Source organism: Notamacropus eugenii, chromosome 5, assembly GCF_028372415.1.
Source record: "Notamacropus eugenii isolate mMacEug1 chromosome 5, mMacEug1.pri_v2, whole genome shotgun sequence".
In the NCBI taxonomy this organism is placed as follows: Eukaryota; Metazoa; Chordata; class Mammalia; order Diprotodontia; family Macropodidae; genus Notamacropus; species Notamacropus eugenii.
The window spans coordinates 142,735,959-142,756,382 of record NC_092876.1 but is presented as its reverse complement, the minus strand read 5'-3'; the positions used below and the strand labels follow the sequence as shown (position 1 = coordinate 142,756,382).

General features: G+C 39.5%; 1 protein-coding gene across 4 annotated transcripts in view; it reads left to right on the top strand.

Annotated features, from left to right (window-relative positions):
• The first annotated feature begins 1,719 nt into the window (after window positions 1–1,719).
• Window positions 1,720–20,424, top strand: part of LAYN (layilin) — a 28,538-nt gene continuing 9,833 nt past the window's right edge. Inside the window, exons 1-6 of one of the 4 annotated variants that reach the window (XM_072611139.1) lie at window positions 1,720–3,349; window positions 3,864–3,887; window positions 10,453–10,750; window positions 14,379–14,536; window positions 16,902–16,952; window positions 18,813–18,896. In XM_072611139.1, coding sequence (XP_072467240.1) covers window positions 3,268–3,349; window positions 3,864–3,887; window positions 10,453–10,750; window positions 14,379–14,536; window positions 16,902–16,952; window positions 18,813–18,896 — 697 coding nt within the window. In that variant the 5' untranslated portion in view covers window positions 1,720–3,267. Of the gene's footprint in view, window positions 3,350–3,863; window positions 3,888–7,754; window positions 9,209–9,995; window positions 10,256–10,452; window positions 10,751–14,378; window positions 14,537–16,901; window positions 16,953–18,812; window positions 18,897–20,424 lie in introns of those variants that run through there. The other 3 variants (XM_072611141.1, XM_072611140.1, XM_072611142.1) reach the window with 3 other exon arrangements.

Genomic DNA, 20,424 nt, shown 5'->3' with positions numbered 1-20,424 from the left:
GACATCTGCCAAGTATTAATTGCCTGTGCATGGTCTGACCTTTATTCTGCCCTTGATGGCTAGGAAACTGCATCAATGGCTCAGGCCCTACCTACCTGAACAAATCAAGTGTTGAAGACAGTTTCCTTACCTTTTAAAGGAAAAAAAAAACTGGGATAACTTGTTACTGTGAGAAAAACTTGGAGATGCTTTGTGCTTGCTTCTCCTGACCCCGGGTCTTGTTCACTGAAGGACATTTCCTGCCTACACACCTCCTCACCCCTAACTTGAGGTTTGGACCGTTTTTGTACTCAGACTTGATTTATAACTTTTTTTAAATTTTCTTATCGATTATATACCTGATGACCATTAACAGGAACAAACATTTCAACAAAAAAGATTGAGAAATAATGAATTTATTACAAATTGCTTTTAAACATACATTAAATTTAACAACTAACAAAACTGTCTTCTTTGTATTCCCCTCTGAACTGCTTTATTTCTTCTGCAAATTCAAAAATTATTTTGACACTTTTTTACATTCTATAAATATTTACTAATACATCTCTTACCCACCATATGAGCTCTCTCTTGCAACTGAAAAGTATAGCTAAGCAAAACACAGCAATACATTGTGTCTGAAAAGATGCCAAATTCTGCACCGTTGTCCATCATCTTTCTGCCAAAAGGTGGAAAGCAAATTAGATCATCAGTTTTCTGAAGTCATAATTGGCCAATGTGTTGATCAGAATTCTGTATTCTTTCAAACTTGTTTTTCTTTTCATTATTTTGGTCATGATGTAAATTATTACGTTTTCACTGCATCCATTCATACAAGCTCCCTAAGTTTCTCTGAATTTTTTATATTCATAATTTCTTACATCACAAATTGTTCTGCCATTTCCCAGTTTACAGGAATCCACTTTTTTTTCCAGTTCTTTGCTTAGCAAAAAGTATTACTGTAAATATTTTATACGTATGAATTCTTTCTTTCCCTTTGCCTTTGACCTATTAGGGGTATATACCTAGTGTTGTTATCAGTGCTTCAAAAAAGATGTGAATAATTTAGTGACTTTGGGGCTATAGTTCCAAATTGCTTTCCAAAATTATTAGATCAATTCACAATGCCAACAGTACATTAGTGTGTCTGTCTGCCTGTCACCTCCCTATCCTCCAACAAATTTTTGCCAATATGATGGGTATGAAATGGAATATCAGAGTTTTAGTTTTCATTCTTCTCCTTGGGAGATAAATAATTAAAGGATATGAACAGGTCATTTTTCAAAATAAGAAATGAATAGTATGAACAAACATATGAAGAGAATGCTCCAAATCACTATAAGAGAATTGCCAATTAAAACTCTAAAGCCCATACCCACCAGATTGACAAAGATAGGGGGAAAGGGAAATGGCAATTGTTAACTGAAAATCCAAGAAAGAACTAGAATTGGCTATGTCCCAACCAAAAGCCTTCCTCTAACGAAAGAAGTCAGAAGCCAGTTCTCAGCCCTTCCAGTTCTTCTTGGTTCAGTCACCAATCTCTTTGGCAAACCTCTCTCCCCCACCACCTTTCAGCATCTCTCTCCACAGGACCCAAAGGACCAAATAGGAGCCTAGCACATGCTGTCTAGTAGAAAGCCTCAATGTGTGTGTGTATGTATAAATGTGTGTATAAAATACTATGTAGAATATCCATAAGAGAAATATATTACATCATATATTTATCTTATATCCTATATAATATGTATTATATGTATAGATAATATATTCTCCCTCATGAAGCCAAAACACATATGCCCAGAACCATAGGAAGTACTCTACATCTCACTCCCTCTAAACTTTGTATATATTTTGTCCTTCATTATTGTGTATACATTGCCAGAATGAAACCGCTTGAGGGCAAAAACTGTTTTGGGTTTTGTCTACACACAATGCCTTGCACATAGGGAATACTTTAATGTTTTTTTAAATGAATTTTTAGGTGATTCTTATTTCTAAACACGGTAGGAGTCATCTATTTCTTTCAGCTCCCCAGTAAAGAAGCAGTACCCTTTCAGACAACTCTGGGTTGGGAAAAGTGGCTTGGAATAATTGGGTTTGAGTGGGTTTCTGAGACTTACCAGCAAAAGTGTAAGCCTAGGTCACAAGCTTTATTAGCTTCAGTTTTCTCCTCTGTAAAATGGGGTTACTATTACTCGGGCTATCACAAGGGTTTTTTTTGGGGGGGAAGGATTTATATACTAAAAAGTGCTTTTAGATATACTTACATTTTTGTGAGCTATTCTAATTTAAGCAGACCTTTTGATTTAACGGCAAGTTCCATCAACTTTGTGGTAGGATTAAAAAACACTTCATAAACTTAAAAGCACTTTAGATCAACATACACACATACACGTATGTGTGTTTACGTCATTCTAATTTATGGATCTTGAGCAAACCTTTTGATTTCAGGGCAAAACTGCTCTATTGGAAGCCATATCAACCTTAACTTACTTTTTCCATAAAATTTATGGACCCACCCTGCTGGACTCGGCTTCTCCAGGTTTTTCCCTCTTTATCGATCATCCTTTTCTCAGTTAGTTTGCTGCCACTGAAGCCTCCTTCATCCAATGAGATGTTTGTAAAGAGCTTACTTAGCACAGTGCCTGGCACATAGTAGACGTTTAACATTTATTTCCTTCCTTTCCCCTAACCCTTGCCCTGCCCGTCGAAGGCATGCCCTGGGTCTGCTCCTGCCCCCTTTGTCGGAACCTGCCCGGAGTTAGTTATCCCTCTGAATTCTGTCAGCCGACGCGCCGCCTTCGAGGCAGCGCCAGGCGAAGAAGGGAGCCTTGCTTTATTTAGCTCTTTTTTGGGGGGAAAACTAGCTGCAGCTGTTCCAGACCAGGCTGTGGGGAGCAAAGGAAGTTCAGAGGAAAAGGAATGACTGCCCGGGACGTTGTTGCAGTTTCCAGAAAGTGACAGGATTCCGACTAAAGCGCTTCTCTCTCGGCCAGGGTAGGGGGATGGCTCTGGCCGAGCCACGGCCCACGGGCTGGGCAGGGCGGCATCTTGCCTCTGTCCGCTGAGAGGCGGCCCCGGGCGCGGTGCCCACGGGAGGAGGGCTGTGTGGGGGGCGGGCCAGCCGGAGGGGCTGCCCTCCCCTGCGGTGACGTTCCCGGCAGGGGCTCTGTTCCTTCCAGGGCGCCCTCGCAGTGGTCGGCTGTGGGTCCCGGGAGATGCTGCTGTTGCTGCCGCAGCCCTACTGCGCCCCGCACAGCTGTTAAGGGCGCCCGGGATCCTGGAGCTATGCAGCCCAGAGCGGCGCTCACCGCGCTCCTCACCGCAGTCTTGGCTTGGCCGCGGGAAGGAGGGACCCGTCTCCTGAGTGGTGAGATCCCCGCTTCTCCTCGTCCCTGGGGTGCACAGCGGCCTGTCCCCCATAATCCCCCGTCCTGGCCGAGCAGCCTGGGGTCCGGGAAGTCCCCTGTGCTAGGATGGGGCGGGTGGAGGAAAACATCAGGGTCCAACCTTTCTTACTTCAGCAAGATTCCCTTTACCCACATCTGGAGGGTGTATAAACCAGATAGGACAGAAAGCGAACCTGTGCCCCATGGGCTCCTTTCAGCCTGCGACTTGAGCTACCCGTGTCAATCCTGACCTTACTCAAACCTACTCAAGAAACGCGCTGAAAGGCGGGGTGCCTCCCTTAGCATCTTAGTTCCATTGCCTGTGTTCCCCGGGATTGGTCTTCACTCTTGGGGGTGGGATCGGCAGATTCCTTCCACTAAAATACTTATGCTTAGAGATCGGAAAAGAGCTCTAGTTACTGGGAACCAACCCCGCCTGATTCCCGGGGATGACTCGCTCTCTTTGCTTCCTTCCTTCTTGTCGCTTAATTCCAGCTTCGGACTTGGACCTCAGAGGAGGTACAGCGCTCTGGCTTCTAGCCTTTTCCAATATAATTTTGCATGCCTGTGGAGTGGATGGTGGGGGAGGAGGACATAATTCACTGTATGCAGATCTCTTCCATGGAAGCTAGTTCCTCTTATAAAGCTGTTAGACTAACAAAAGAGAGCCGGAAGAAAAAAATAAATAGGATTTAAAGTAGGGAAAGACTTACCTTTCTGTATGTGCTTGGATCTGTATTGCATTGTTCATATTTTCATATTTTGGTGGGGGCGGGGTGTGTGAAGCTAGATGGTTTAGATCGATTTGTAGGCATCAACGTTATTCCGATTCTTAGGAGGGAGAGGAAACTAGTCAGGAAACCGACCCAGATGATCAAGGTCTGGTCCAGATCTGATTCAGATGAATAGTTTTTATTCCCTGAACCCACACCAGCTGGCAGCCAAGATGTGTGTCCCAAGAAAACTGGGGAAATAAAACTGAATTAGAAATTTAGAACTTCCATGGATAATTCACAGACAATTGAAAGCTGACTACAATCAGTTCCTGGGTCAGACTGTTAAATTTCTCCATTAGCAGGGTGTTTCTGACAATTCTTTCCCCAATCCACCTGTCTGCTTTTGGGAAATGCCAGAGTCCAAACTCCAATCCCATGTACAAACCTACTCCATAACAACTGCAAGATTTTATTATTCAGCCTCTGGCTGAACACATCCAGGGGTGGATAGCTCATTCCTTGGCAAAGCATTTCATTCCTTGACGCAGCATGCCGTGTTGAAAACAACACTAGACTGGCGGTCAAAAGAACTGAATTCTAGTCTCATCTCTGCTTTGCAAGTCACTTACATTCCTGAGTGTGTCTTTTCATCTGTAAAAATAAGTGCTATGTTAGATAACCTTTAAATTCCCTTCTAGTTCTAACAATCTGACATATTGTTGGATCTAACTCATTGTTACAAAGATCTCTACTGAGTAGTAGTGTCTGAAGGGAGTTAGGAAAAGACAGAACCAAAAGGGACTGGGATTGGGAGGGGGCAGGGAAAATGGGTTGATGAGGTCAGGGGAGAGAGTACTGCACTCAGAAACACAAGACCCACTTTAAAACTTGGTTCTATTATTTATGAGATTATCTATTATATACGAGATCTTGGTCAAGCATCTTCATTTCTCTGAGCCTCAGTTTCCCATCCAGTAAAATGAGTTGGACTAGATTAGGAGTTCTTAACCTTTTAGGTCATGTGACTCCTTTGGCATTCTGGTTGAAACCTATGGACCCCTTCTCAAAATAATGTTTTGTTTTCTATACTCATAATAGGCAGCTACTGGCACAGTGGATAGTGGGCGGACCCCAGGGTCAGGTCAAGAAGACCTAAGTTCAAATCCTGCTTCAGGTACTTGTTAGCTGTGTGAACTTTCTAGCAAGTCACTTAACATCCTCTACCTCAGTTTCCTCAACTGTAAAATGAAGATAATAGTAGCACTAGGAATGTTGTGAGGATCAAATAAGATAATATTTGTAAAGTGTTTTGCTAACTTTGAAGAGTTATATAAATGCTAGTTTTTATAACAGGAGACATTGAAACTTAGTTAAAGGTTAGTGAAATTAAAGATGTAATTTTTCCCCAACTTTATAAACTCCCTGAAATCTATTCACGGATCCAAACTAAGAATCCCTAGGCTAGATGGTCTCTATGGTCCTTTCCAACTCTTGATCTGATGTGAAACTCAAATCAATTTGTTGTTTAGAGTGTTTAGTGAGATATCGGAGGAGAGGGGACAGTTAAAGAGGAAATTTATGAGGTTGCTGGACTACCTGTGGATTTCATTTTTCAGTCCTATGAAGATTTAGGTATCCTTAGTACAGATTTGGCTACATGCAAGCACCTGGTCCTGATTTTCTGGTAAGGTGGGTTAGTATGATTGAGACAATGCTATCCCACTCCTGCAACAGTTTAGGGCAGCCATGTCAGTCAACTCTGAATTTCCCAGAGATGGAAAGAATTAGGGTTGTGGAACCAAACTTCTTTCCTTTTCTCAGTGGCTAAAATTTATACTCATACCTCAAGCCCTTGCTCATATATTACATAACCTTGATGTCTTTAAAAGACTTCTTTTCTTCTTTGCATGCTCTCGGAGTAAAAAATCAGATATTTCTGTGCTCTATGATATGGCAGCATTTCAAATATAATATTTCAGGGAGGCAGTGTGAGATAAGTGCTGAGAAGAATACTGGAAGCTTCAGTTTCCTCCTCTATAAAATGAGAGGTTTGGGCTAGATGGCCTCCAAGGTCCTTTTCAATTCTAAATCAATGACCATATTGTTCTTTGATAAAGACTTGTACAGGAGCAATACATCAGTGATAGATGAAGCATGGCCCTCAGTAGAAGAATCTCTGTCACTTAATTTTTTATCAATATCTTTTGTCTTTAACATTACCTTAATTGCCAAATACATCCCTTCTGTCTCCCTTACCCAGCAAGTCATCCTTTGTAACACAGAATAAAGAGGAAAGGAGGAGGGGTGGGGAAAGCAGTTCAGAAAACTAACCTACACCTTAATCAAGTCTGAGAGTGTATGCAATGTTTCAAACCCACAGTCCCCCACCTCTGCAAAAAGTGCACTTTCTCATCTCTTCTTCAGAGACAAGCTTGGTCATTATAGCTGCACAACATTCAGTCATAAGATCATAGGATCAGAGATTTAGAGCTGGAAGAGGACTTAGAGGTATTGAATCCAACCCTTTTATTTTACAGATGAGGAAACTGAGACCCAGGAAGGCTAAATGACTTTTCTAGAATCACGTCTGACAAATGTCCAAGGCAGGATTTGAACTTGAATCTTCCTAACTTGTAGTCCTATACTTTACCTTGCTGCCTCTCAGATTTTTTTTCAAATGCATTGCTATAATTATTATGTCTATTCAATCAATAAACCAATCAGCAAACATTTATTAAGCACTTACTGTGTGCCAGGCAAGCACTGGGGAATGTAAAGAAAGCCAAAACAACAATTCCCCCCTGGTTCTGCCTGCTTCATGTGTTTCAGTTCTTATAAGTCTTCTCTGGATTCTTCATATTCATTATTTCCTACTGTGCAGTAATATACCACAATTTATATAGCCATTCCCTGGTTGATGGGCATCTACTTGGTTTCCAATTTTCACTACCATAAACAGTGCTGATATGAATATTTTGATGCATATGAGACCTTTCTATCTTTGACCTCCTTAGGGCATATACCTTGTGCCCACTATCTATTTTAGAAAGATGGTCTTAATATAGTTAGAATATAGTCAGAATATAGTCAGGTGGGATGCATCACCTTAGCTCTCTGGAGCAACCTAAGCCTGGTTCTGTTAGGCCATGGCAAGGGATAAACCTTATGTAGCAATGAACTGTAATAGCTCCTTTCCTTTAACTCCTCCCCTAGAGAAAAGACTCTGGTAATAATCGATTATCAATCAATAAGCATTTATGAAGCACTTACTATATGCAAGCCACAGTGCTAGGTGCAGAGAGGCAATATAGAAGGGGAGCTACAAGTACAATAAATGAAATAATCCCTACTTACAATCTAATGATGACAATGAGAACATATATAAATTTAAAGTCTATCTATACATGAACCTCCAATTCTGCTTTGTAAGATGGGGGATATTGTGTTGGACTTCTCAGTGAACCTCCTGACTCAAGGAATCATTAAGAAGATTCATTAATTTTAATTATCAGAATCTCCGGAGACTCTACCATGTCACCAAAGAAAGAATTGCTTCCCTTCAGTGAGATTTTGAAATCTCCATCTGTGCCTATTTCAAGGAATAGCCATCCTGCTTTTCAGGAATCTCTAATGGAATGAAGTCATGTTTCAGAAACCAGAGGTAGGGTCCTTACATAATGGAAGCAGACTTTCAATCACTGCATCCTTAGCCTGGATGTGTAAGCTCAATACATGAGTCAGCAGTATGATAGACTGCCAAAAAAGCTAATGAGATGTGGGGCTGTATTCAGTTTAGTCCAACTCAGCAAGCAATTACTTAGTGCTTACCATGTGCTGGGCACTATGCAAACGTTGGGGACGTAGGAATGAAAAGTGATGTATACCCCGACTGCCGTGGAGCACCTTACAGTCTAGTTAGAAGATAAAATGAACACACAAATAACAAGGATAAAGGTGGGATGTAATGTGTGCACAGTAGAGGGCTCAAAGAGATAGCGATGAGAAATAGAAATGCCCAGGAAGGGAAGATAAGAGTTCTGTATTCTGTCCTCGTCAGAGAACCTCTGTAGGATTACTCCCAATACCACACGCCACATTTTGGAAGGTACACAGGAGTTTGCCCAGAAGAGCTCAACCAGGAAATTTGGGGGGACCTGAAACTATATCAGATGAGGATTGACCAAAGGAACTAAGTATGTTTAACCTGAAGAAAAGAAGACAGGGGAGATAGAATAACTGGTTTATTTGAAGGGCGATCATACAGAACAGAATTTTATTTCTGCCCAGCTCCAAAAGGCAGACCTGGGACCAACAGGTAAACTTCACAAGGAGGAAGAGTTCAGCTCAATATAAAGAAAGAATTGTCTCACAATGATAGTCATCTGAAAATGAAATTGGCTGTTTCAAGTAGTCTTAAGTTTCCCATCCATTAAGGTCTCTACGCAGAGGTTGGAAATAGCAGTGCATTCCCTCTGTGGATTAGCTGCCATTTAGCCTGCACATATCTTGCTTGTACATACTTGCTTGTGCTTTGTCTCCTCCAGTAGATCCTTAAGTGAGATCCTTAAGAGAAGGAACTATCTTTTCCTTTTCTTTGTATCCTCTACTATGTGTCTGTTCCTGACACCTAGCAGGTACTTAATAAATGCTTGTTAACTGACTAAAAAATGAAATAATGATAATAGCCGTAGTAGCATTTATATAGCGCTTTGAAGTTTAGGTACTTTACCTTGTTTGAACTTCAAAACAATCTTGTGAAGTCGACACTCCAGATGATATTATTCTCATTTTACAGATGAGAAAACTGAGGCTCAAAGAAGTTAATTGACCTGACTTTGTCTTCACAGGTGATGTCAGAGGAAGAATTTGAAGCTGGGTCTTGACTGACTTCAAGTCTGGCCCTCTATCTACGAGGCAGCCAGGTGGTGCAGTGGGTTACTGCATTGGGCCTGGAGTCAGAAAGACCTGAGTTCAAATCCAGTCTCAGATACTATATGTGTAACCTTGGGCAGGTCAATTAATCTCCTTCTGCTTCGGTGTCCTAATCAGTAAGAGAGAGATAAGGATAGCACCTACCTCCCAGGGTTCTGAATTTCAAATGAGATAATAACTGCAAAGCTCATGGTAAGTGCTATGTAAATGTAGCTTTTATTGTTATTATCCACTGCAGTCAAGCTATGTAAATTAAGAAGAATTTATTAAACTATAATACAAGTAATTGAAAAAGGCATTTTGCTATGTGCTAGAGATCAAAGAGAGGCAAAAACAAGTCTCTGTCCTCAAAGAACTTACAATCTAATGAGGTGAGGCAACATGCAGACACCTATGTACAAATAAGACACACACACACACAGATAATTGTTGTTGAATTGTTTTGGTTGTGTACAATTCTTCATGACTCCTTTTGGAGTTTGCTTGGTAAAAATACTGGAGTGGTTTACCATTTCCTTCATAGATAGATAGACAGACAGGCAGACAGATAGATAGATGTGTACGCACATATATACACACATATGCATATATATATATATATATATATATATATATATATATATATATATATATATATATATATATACACATACACACATGCATATATATGATAAATTGAAGATAATCTCAGAGGGAAGGCAGTAACATTAAGGAGAATTGGGAAAGGCTTCTTATAGAAGATGAGATGTTAGCTGGGACTTGAAGAAAACCAGGGGGTGGAGGTGAGGAGAAAAAGAATTCCAAGAGATCACCAGCAAAAATGTATGAAGTCAGAAGATGTGAAGTAAAACAGCGAGGCCAGAGTCTCTAGTTCAAAGAGCAGATGGGAGGGGGATTGTAAGGGGTAAGAAAAGAGGGATTATGGGAAGGGGTCAGGTTGTGAAGGGCTTTAAATGCCACTGGAGTGGGTGCACTTTAGGAAGATGACTGCCTGAGTGGAGGATGGACCAGAGTGTAGAAGCTGGGAGCTCAACCAGAAGACTATGACAGTAGCCCAGGCATGAGGCAACAAGGGCCTGTACCAGAGTAGCCACTATGTCAAAAGAGAGGACAAGACTTATACAAGAGATGCTGCAAAGGAGAGGAGTAGCAACAGATTCCTGCAATCAAAGGAGCAGCCCAGAAACAAACTTGTTGGGGACTCCAGGAAGGGAGAAAAGGAATCCATGGTAGAAAGAGGTGAGGAGTGGGAGAAAGGGGGTAGACGTTGACTCTGAGAAGGTCGCCTGACGTTGTTACTGTCTGCTTTTGAATTAGGGACATCCCTTATAAACCCTCAGAGCACTATCTCACCAACCCCTACCTGGGGTTTCTGAACTTTTCTTTCCACGTGTATACTTTGAAATTCTGAAACCAGTTGACTTCATTTTCTTTAGGGCAGCCAATCTGCAGGGGAGGGACTCAGAGGCCATGCTATAAAGTAGTTTACTTCCATGATGCTTCCAGAAGGGTCAACTTTGATGAAGCTAGCATGGCCTGCCGCAGAGATGGAGGCCAGCTGGTTAGTGTTGAGTCTGAAGATGAACAGAGGTTGATTGAAAAATTCATTGAAAACCTCTTGGCCTCTGATGGAGACTTCTGGATTGGGCTCCGAAGGAGTGAGGAGAACCAGGGCAACAACACAGCCTGCCCAGATCTGTACACGTGGACGGATGGCAGCACGTCAACATTTAGGTAAGAGTATGGAATCCAAGTGAGTGAAAAGGAATGGGGGGTGATGATGCCTGAAAGTAGTGTCCTAGGGTTGTCTTAGGATTAATAATGTATATTTGTATACATATATTATATGTGTGTGTACATGTATATACATATATATATATATAATGTGTGTGCATATGGATAATACTACCACCTACCTCCTAGGGTTGTTGAGATTTTTAAATGAGATAATAACCTGGCCCCTTCCTACAAGCTGTTTTCTTACCCTTTATACCCTCTCACCTACTCTCTGAACTAGTGACTTTGGCCTCATTACATTACATTACTTTACATCTTTTCATTCCATATATTTTCATTGGCAATCTCTTGGAATTCTCTTCCTCTTCACCTCCACCCTCTGGCTTCCTTTAAGTCCCAGCTAAAATCCCATCCTCTGTAAGAAGCCTTTCCCAGTCCCTTTAATGTTACTGCTGAGATTATTTTCAATTTATCATATGCATATATGTGAGTATATATGTGTTATATATACACATACACATACATATACATATGTATGTAAAATGGCTTCCATACCTACTAGAATATTGTGAGAATGGGGCAGTCAAGATGGTATCATTCTCACTTTATCTACAAAATTCAGTAAGAAAGTAAGGTCTGATCTCTATAATTTTCATAAGATGTCTGGCATCGGCTTCTGGCCCCAGTGGCAGAACTAGAACAAATGGGGTGGAAGTCATCATAGATAAATAAATTTTAGCTCAATTTTGCAAAATACTTGTAATAAGGCACCTAAATGGCACAGTGTATAGAGTGCCAGGCGTGGAGTCAGAATCATCTTCCTGAGTTCAAATCCAGTCTCACAGTTATGTGACTCTGGGCAAGTCACTTACCACTGTTTGTCTCACTTTTCCTCATCTGGAAGATGAGTTGGAGAAGGACATGGCAAAACCCCTCCAGTATCTTGGCCAAGAAAACCCCAAATGGGGTCACAAAGCATCAGATAAGGGTGGAAAATGTCTGAACAACCACCAAAATTAAATAATCTGCTTTGTAAGGTAGTAGATTCCTTGTCACTAGAAATGTTCTTGCATAGCCTAGATGATGCCTCAGGAATACTACAATTGTGATTCATGCTTCAGGTAGCATTTACATTAAAAGACCTCTAAAGTTCCCTCCAATTTTGAGATTGTATTATTCTGCCACATCCAAATGACCCTCACTTTTGCAGGAGTTTTCTCTTTCCCCACCTTTTTTGCTCATATCGAACAGCAGCGAAAAGGAAGTCAAATTGCTATTTCCCTGCTCAGTCAGAAATAAGCGAAAATAGAAAAGACATTTCTGTATACAACTCTCCCAACCCCTTCTCTCCACCCTCATGCCTTTCATATCTGACTTATTAGCCAGCTTGCTTTGTGAAATATTTGCTTATTTGCCTTGCCTCAAGAAAACTGAATTTTCCCTTGGCCACTCAGTTCTGGGCAGACCACCCTAGTTATTCAAGCTTAGTGAAATAGGAACTTATTAAGCTCTTGTTGAATTGAATTTTTTGTCTTTACTACCTCTATGATCAGAAGGCATGGCTCTGAGGACCTAGGTTAAAGTCTTAGTTCTATTACTTCCTACCTGTCTGATGTCAGGCAAGTTACTTTAACCACTGGCTTCTGTTTCTGAATCTGTAAAGAGAGGGATGTGGACCTAGATTTTGCCTTTCAGGTCCCTGACAACTCAAAAACTGTAATCTTTGGGGGGGGGGGGGGTTTCATATATTTGTTTGTTTTCCCAACTTAATTAGCAGACTTGTGAGAAGCGAAAGCATTTAATGAAGGATAAAGAGTCAGAAAGACCTGGGTTTCAAGTCTTACTTCTGACATGCTGGCCATGTGACCTGGGGCAAGTCACTTAATATCTCAGTGTCCAAGACAACTATTAATTCCTGAGAAGTTGTCAATCTTCCTTAGTTGAGGAAATGAAATTACAAGTCTGGTCAAATTCAATTAGCAGACATACTACTTGATATCAAAATGTATTATACAGCAATAATTACAAAAAACCATTTGGTACTAGAAAAAAATAGAAAAAGACAATCAATGAAATAGGATAGAGAACCAAAAGAGAGAATAGAACCATTATTCAATTTTTAAAAAATCCTGGAAAATTTAATAGCAAACTGTATGATAAAAAAAAAATGATTTGGAGCCACACTTCACAATATATACCAGAATCAACCCAAGCTGGATCAGTGATCTAACTATTAAGCAACAAACTGTATAAAAGTAAAAGAAGAATATTATAACTATCTCAAGTTGTAGAGGTAAAATTCAGCAATCAAATAGAAGAAAAATTAGAAACAAAAACTAATGGGTATAACTATATAAAGACAAATGGATTTTGCACAAAAAAACCAGTATCTCAAACTAAAAGAAAAGATTATTTAGGGGAAAACATTTGCAGTAAATATATCAAAAGATGATTGAGATATAAAATGGTCAATGATATCAAGAATCTATGGTAAACTGGTATTTATTTATTATACACACCCTCTTTAGGAAAATAATCAAAGGGCATAGCCAAACTCCCCAGAAAGAAGGAAATAAAAACTATTAATAATCCCCTGAAGAAGTACTCAGATACCCTAATAATCAGACATACATATCAAAATAACTTTAAGGTGTCACCTTAAAACCACTAACATGGAAAAAAATAACACCCCAAATGAAGATAAAACCCATCGTTTATAGGGCTATGGGAAAACAGGCACTTATATATTATTGGTAGGACTGAATACTGTTGAAAATGTTGGAGAACAATATGACAATATGTCATTAGTTACAAATCTATTCATACCTTTAGACCCATCAGTTCCATTGCTAAGACAAAAGCATCATAAAAGTAACAAAGTACCTATCTGTGAAAAATATTCATAGCTTCTCCATCCATAATAACAAAAAATGGAAACAACCCATATTCCAGCAACTGAATAATGGTAGATACATAGTATTCTATCTTAATGTAATTAACAGATTTTCATGATGCAACAAAATGATAAATACGAAATGTACAAAGAAATTTGAAAAGACTAGTACGAAGTGAATAGAAGAATGAAGAGGAACAAGTCCACAGTGGAATGTAGAATTTGGAGAAGGCCTGGAAGGGAACAAAAGGAAAGCATTTTCTTTGTTTTTTATTGTTTATTAATTCTTTTGATTCTCCCTTTGTAAAAGGCTAGGGGCTTGGGAGTAAGATTTTGCCCTTTGCTTGGCCTGTCTATTTGATGGCTTATTTTTGTTGACGTTTATTAAATTTACAGTTTTAAAAGGTCTTTTTAATGAAAAAACATAATTAGAAAAAAAAAACAGGAAATTTTGTAAATCTCCTATTTACTCCCAAAGTAAGTAGCTTTGCAGATGGTTTATGATGATGTTAACCTTCCTGCAAAAAGGTTGTGGCCAATGTCTAGTGATTGATTGTGACACGTTGAATCTAAAGTCTGTCCATATCATTTATCTCAGCTTATCCCTCATCCTATGGCATGGTCTGAAATTGTCTTAATTTCAGTTCCCTGGAGCTTGATGAGAAAGCCCAGGCTGGAGCTTTTGCATCATCATCTCCTGTGTGTCTTTATAGTTTATCTCCTTTCCTGTAGGAATTGGTATGTGGATGAGCCTTCCTGTGGGAGTGAGGTCTGTGTTGTTATGTATCACCAACCATCAGCCCCGGTGGGCATTGGAGGCCCCTACATGTCTCAGTGGAATGATGACAGATGCAACATGAAGAACAATTTCATCTGCAAATATTCTGAGGGTAATGATCCACTACATAAACCATGCATCAAAGTTTCCAACCTCTTCTCTTATTTCAGAGGCAAAGGGCATTAGTGGGAATTTGCATGTTAAGTGAATTCTCAGAATACTTGGTCCAAAAAGCCAGAATTTTTAGCTTTTTAGAATATGAGAGAGACAAACAGAAAGAGACAAAAAGACAGAGAGGGAGAGAGACAGAGAGAGAGAGAGAGTAGCTATACATTTCAGTTGATAGATTCAAGAAATGCTAGCAGTTAACCAAAAAGAAGGGAGAGAGGGGAAAAAAAGGAGCAGGGGAGGGAGAGGATAAAGTGGTCCTAGCTGGTAAGGAAGTGCCATGGTGGTGTGACACTGAACAGTATATAAAGGACTATAACAACCATCACATCAAGTTTATTAAAGACCTATATGCCAGACATTGAGCCAAAAGGTAGATAGCCACAAAGTCGGCTTGTTTCAGATGTGAGTTTTAGAAAAAGAAGAATTATAAAAGTTGTATATTCTTTTCTTGAAATCAAATGCAATAAGAACAGATTGTTTTCTATGTCTGTTTCTGGATCCTCTCAGAAGTACTAGGAAAGCAAACCAAGATGCAAAGAACTGAGACGATAAATACGTTTATCTCGATTGTGCTGGACAGAGATAAGAGGCACTATGGAAAGTGGATCTAACCTTCCTAGTGTACTCCTTAATAAGTATTTTTAATTAGATAGGTGTATTGCTCCCAATTTTCTCTTAGAATTTTATTTTTAAATTAGCTTAAACTGCTCAAACTTCTCAGACACTCCCAGCATTGATGGCTTAGGTTCAAACTGGGGAAGATTTTCATTTTTCTCACTTCCAAAGATGACTGCTTAGCCTCCGTTTCACATTATTTACAGACAGGGCTAGAATAGATTTTACTGGTTGGGTCTAATTTGAGACAGAAATTATACCTTCATTTGAAGTGAATTTGAATTTATCTGCCTTTTGGACTCTAATTTTGCTTTCAAGTTGTTCTTCCCTTTTTTCAGGTTGTATCACCTCCTGAGATGGAGATGGCTCTCTAGTGGCCACACATCCATACATTCACTTTGGTTCTGTCACTCGCTGCCACAGAGAAGTGTCTCTAGATAATTCTCATAGGTCCAAATGGACTTTTCGTGTTTAAAATTTTATCTGCTTTAAACTTTTTTGGGGAAGAAAGGGGGTCACATTGTTTAGATTTGGATTTTTTAAATTTTTTTTGGAATTTGCCTTTTTTTCCTAAATTTTCTCTTTTTCCTTAGTCCCTGAGTATGTTTTTATTGTCAGCTTTTCTAAAAAAAAAAAAAAAGCATAGTTTTTTTTTAACTTTTGCCTTTTCAATTTTAATTACTTTCTACTTTCTACCTGTCCTTTTCATCCTCTTCTCTCCTACCCACTTCATAATTTCCAGCTCACTCAAATGAAGCCCCCTTTCCCCCACTTTCTGGGTTCCCTTTAGCCTAAAAATCATGAACATTAGAAATCCTTCTCATTCTTTGCAAGCATCACAATGTTGTGGGACCAGGGCTGGAGTTGAAGCCTAGAGGCCTGAGTGCCTAACACTTCACTTAACTTAGCCTTAGTTTCATTTTTGTAAACTGGAGCTCATAATCTGTTTACTCCCTACCTGGGGGTTGTCATGAGGATAGTTTTCCATCAGCCTTTAAGTGCTGCATACGTGTGAGATTGTGTTATTATTATTGGGACTATCCTGACCAATCTGGCCACCCTGCATCTTCAAGGAAAAGTTGGCATGTAGCAGAGAGTGTGGCATTTAATAGATTCCATCCTGCCAAGAGAAATGTCAGCTCTGTGTGTCTATGTGCATGCATATATGTTAAGATAGTCAGACATAAAAGTCATTCTGGATTTCCTACCACTTCTGGGCATAATTATTATTCTGGTCTTATGGTCTAGCCAAGGGTACACTGAGCTCCTAAATTCAGTATTTGTTGTTATTTAAAATGATATCAGATCATAGGATTTAGAGCTGAAAGGGACCATCAATTCAAACCCTTTACAGGTGGGGCAAGTGAGTCTCGGAGTGATGAGGTGACTTGGCCAAGGATATACAAGCCACCCTGTGCAATGGACTTCAGGTCACAAAGAGCTGAGTTCAAGTCTTACTTCAGGGACTTCCTAGCTATGTGGCCACTGGCAAGTGACTTGAACATCTGTAAAATGAGAGGGTTATACTTAATAGGCATTAAAGTACCTTCTAAGTCTGTGGTCCTTTGATAGCAGAACCAGGACTCTTTCTGCTGTCTCAGCAGTTATAAGCAGGAGGAATTTGTTTTGTTCTAATTGATTTCACCTAGATGACGCAGAAAATGAATCTTGTTCTGTTTTATTTTTTTCAGAGAAACCAATACTGGCAGCTACTTCTGTGATATGGAATCATTTACCTGGAGGTAAGTTAGCAGCCTCATATTTGAGATTGATAGCATTTGTAAAGCCCAATAAGTTTTGCAAAACACCTCTACAAATATCAGCCCATGTGATTTTCACAACCCCATTGGAAGAGGTGTTGTAATTATCCCCACTTTTACAGATGAAGAGACTGAGGCCGAACAAGGTTAAGTGATTTGCCCAGCGTCACACAGCTAGTAAGCTTCTGGGTCAGGATTTGAACTCAGGTCTTCCTGATTCCAGGATTAGAGCACTATCCACTGAGTCGCCTCGCAGCTATATTCAAAACCAATTCTTCTTTGCACCAGGCCAACTTGAAGAAAATACAACTGCTATTAATCTTTTCATCCTGATAAGGAATCATGCCACCTTTTGGGAGGCATTAGAATCCTGGGACCTAGTTTCAAATCCTGGCTTTTCTACACACTTGTTGTATGACCTTCTCTGGGCTTACTTCTCCATTAGTCAAATCAAGTAGTTGGTAGCAAGCATGTGACTCACAACACTTCCCAGTGAGGCCCAACTAGATTAAAATATAGCTGGGAAGTATTTAATAAAATAAGTAGAAAATACAATAAAACATAAATAGTATTATGTTTTAAAGCTAAGTCAATATACAGCCCAAAGGGATCCTTATGTGTGGTTTGGAAGTTCCTGTTTCCTTCTTTTTTCCTTAATAGTATTTTATTTTATTTTTCCAATTACATGTAAAGAAGTTTTCAACATTCATTTTTGTAAAATTTTGAGTTCAAATTTGTATCCCTTCCTCCTTTCCCTCCCTGCTCCCCAGGACAGCAAGCAATCCGATAGGGGTATTTCCACATTAGTCATGTGGTGAAAGAAGAATCAGAACAAAAGGGAAAAACCACAAAAAAGAAAAAACAATGAAAAAAGTGAAAATAGTATGCTTCAATATGCATTCAGACTCCCTAGTTCTGTCTCTGGATGTGGTTAGCATTTTCCATCACAAGTCTTTTGGAATTGTCTTGGATCATTGTAGAGAAGAGTTAAGACTATCATAGTTAATCATATTTCTATCTGAATTGGATGCCACTGGTAGAGATGATCTCCAAGGTCCCTTACAGTTGTAAATCTATGGTCCAAAGCCAAGCAAACATTTATTTATCTCCTTCTTGTGTTCCTTGAATACTTCTAAAAATGCTAAACAACTGTTGAAAATATAATTGGTGTTATCAGAAATTTATTCATAAACTTTGTACATGGCTCCCTTTAATCACACAATATAGAATCCAAAATGCCAACTCCAAAACCTTGAAATTAGCACTAGCCAATACCAAAGCCTTTCAATCCACCATACCTAGTTGCCTCGTATGTCATGGTCCAGCACGTAGCCCACTGCCTGGCACATAGTAGGTGTTTGATAAATACTTATTGACTTGTGGAGTCTCAAATCTGACCTTGAAAACCTACAAACTCAGGAGCTGCCCATAAAAACCTAAGGTATCACAGAGCCTCTGTAGCAGCAAATCTAACCTCCTACTTTCCTAAAATATTTTCTTGAAATGCAAAGGTAAAGTTGCTGCTGCCTCTTTGCATTGCCTTTATTTCGTTCTTAGCATACTGCCCTGCTGGTGATCAATAAAGATGGGTATGATCAGTGTATGAAAGGATATTGACTTTGGAGTCAGAGACCTGGGTTTGAACCTGGCTGCATCCCGTATTGGTGTGATTTTGGACAAGTCCCCTCACTTTTCTAGGCTCCAGACCAGGGCTCCTTTCCAGGTCCCTCATCCGTCAAATGAAGTTATTGGAGTAAGTGATTGCTTCCAGGTTCTGTCTGTTCTTACAATATTATGATTGATCTCTGCCATTTTTCATGCTTTTAATATATGTTTGCCTAGGTGATAAAAAAGAACTAGTAACTCCAACACCTCCAGAAAGATTCCTGAAAGAAGATGCTAATGGAACAGTTAAAGAAACCAAAGGTACACATAGGTCTTACCTGGGGAGAAGCTAATGCCAGACTGCATTTACCAGTTTGCTTTTTCCATACTTGCCTAAAAATGGAACAATAGCTTTGTCAACCCTAACTCTTGGGAATTAGGGGTTTATTCAAGCAGAGATGTCCTAAGGAAAATCAGAAAGACTGGACTTAAGAGAAGCCAAGATGGCAAATGTATCTTCTGGGTATATGTACATAGAAGAGGTGGGTAAACATATAGATGTAAAGAGATAAGAAATTAGAGGACCCAAGAATGAGGACTTCTCTGGGCCTGTTTCTTTATTTGTCAAATTAAGCATTTGGTCTAGATCAGAGTATGTGACCCACAACACTCCCAAGTGATACTCAACCAGATTAAAATGTAACTGAGAAATATTTTAAAAAATCAGTAAAAATACAATAAAATATAAATAGCAAATGTGATAATATAATATATAAATGATAAATAACATATGGTTATAAATAATATATAAATATCATTATATTTTATTATTCATAATTATAAATAGAATTCTAAATAATATATAAATAATTTTAATATATAATATATTTAAGGAAAATGACATGCTAGGGGACAAATAGTAGCCCTTGGCATCCTCAAAATTAACACTGATCATGCTTCACCTCTTAGCTGGACTACTGCAATAGGATCCTAATTGGTCTCCTTGCTTCTAGTCTCCCTCTCTCTCTGTCTGGCTTCTCTCTACCTCGGCTTCCTCAGCTCTCAGGACTTCCATATTCGTTTCACTTTGGCAACTTATGAGAGTAATTAACCTCATCTTCACTTAAAGCTCCTCCACCTCTTGAGACTCTGAACTCTGAAATCCCTGCCCTGACCACAACTTCATGTCCTTCCCCTTCTCCCATAGTTTCATTTCTCCTGTTCCCATCGTTGGGACTTGATCACAGCCCGCTCTCCCTGACCAAGCTGGACCATTAGCTCTTCTCCAATCTGCTTTTGTCTCTTGCTTCCTTACCTTTGTACAGATTGTCTCACATTCCTGGAGGCAATTGCCTCCACATTTCCATCCTTAAAGTCCTTCTTTTCCTTTTAGAACCAGTTTGATTTCCATTTCCTTTACAAACCCCCTCTGAATCCCTCCCTCTCCAACTTTTTATCCCTCTTTAGCTTCCAGAAGCTTTAACTTTAATTTCGTAGTTAACATACACTAAATTATATGGTGATTATTTCTGTGACTATCCTATCCTGCGACCACTGTCAATCCCTCTACCACACTGTCAATTCCACAGCTGTTTATTAACTAGCTATTATCAATCCATAAACATTTATTAAGTGCTTCTTATATGTCAGGGTGTTTCCTAAGTGATGGGGAAACAAAAAAAAAAGGCAAAAAGGGAGCCCATGTTCTGATATGTAAGGCACCTTGACAAGTAGACCTGGTGATATAAATACAATTAAAGAGTGCCTGCCTTCAAGGAATTTACATTCAAGTAGCGAAAGATAACATACCTTGTAATTTAAGGACAGACAGAGAGAGAAAGACAGAGAC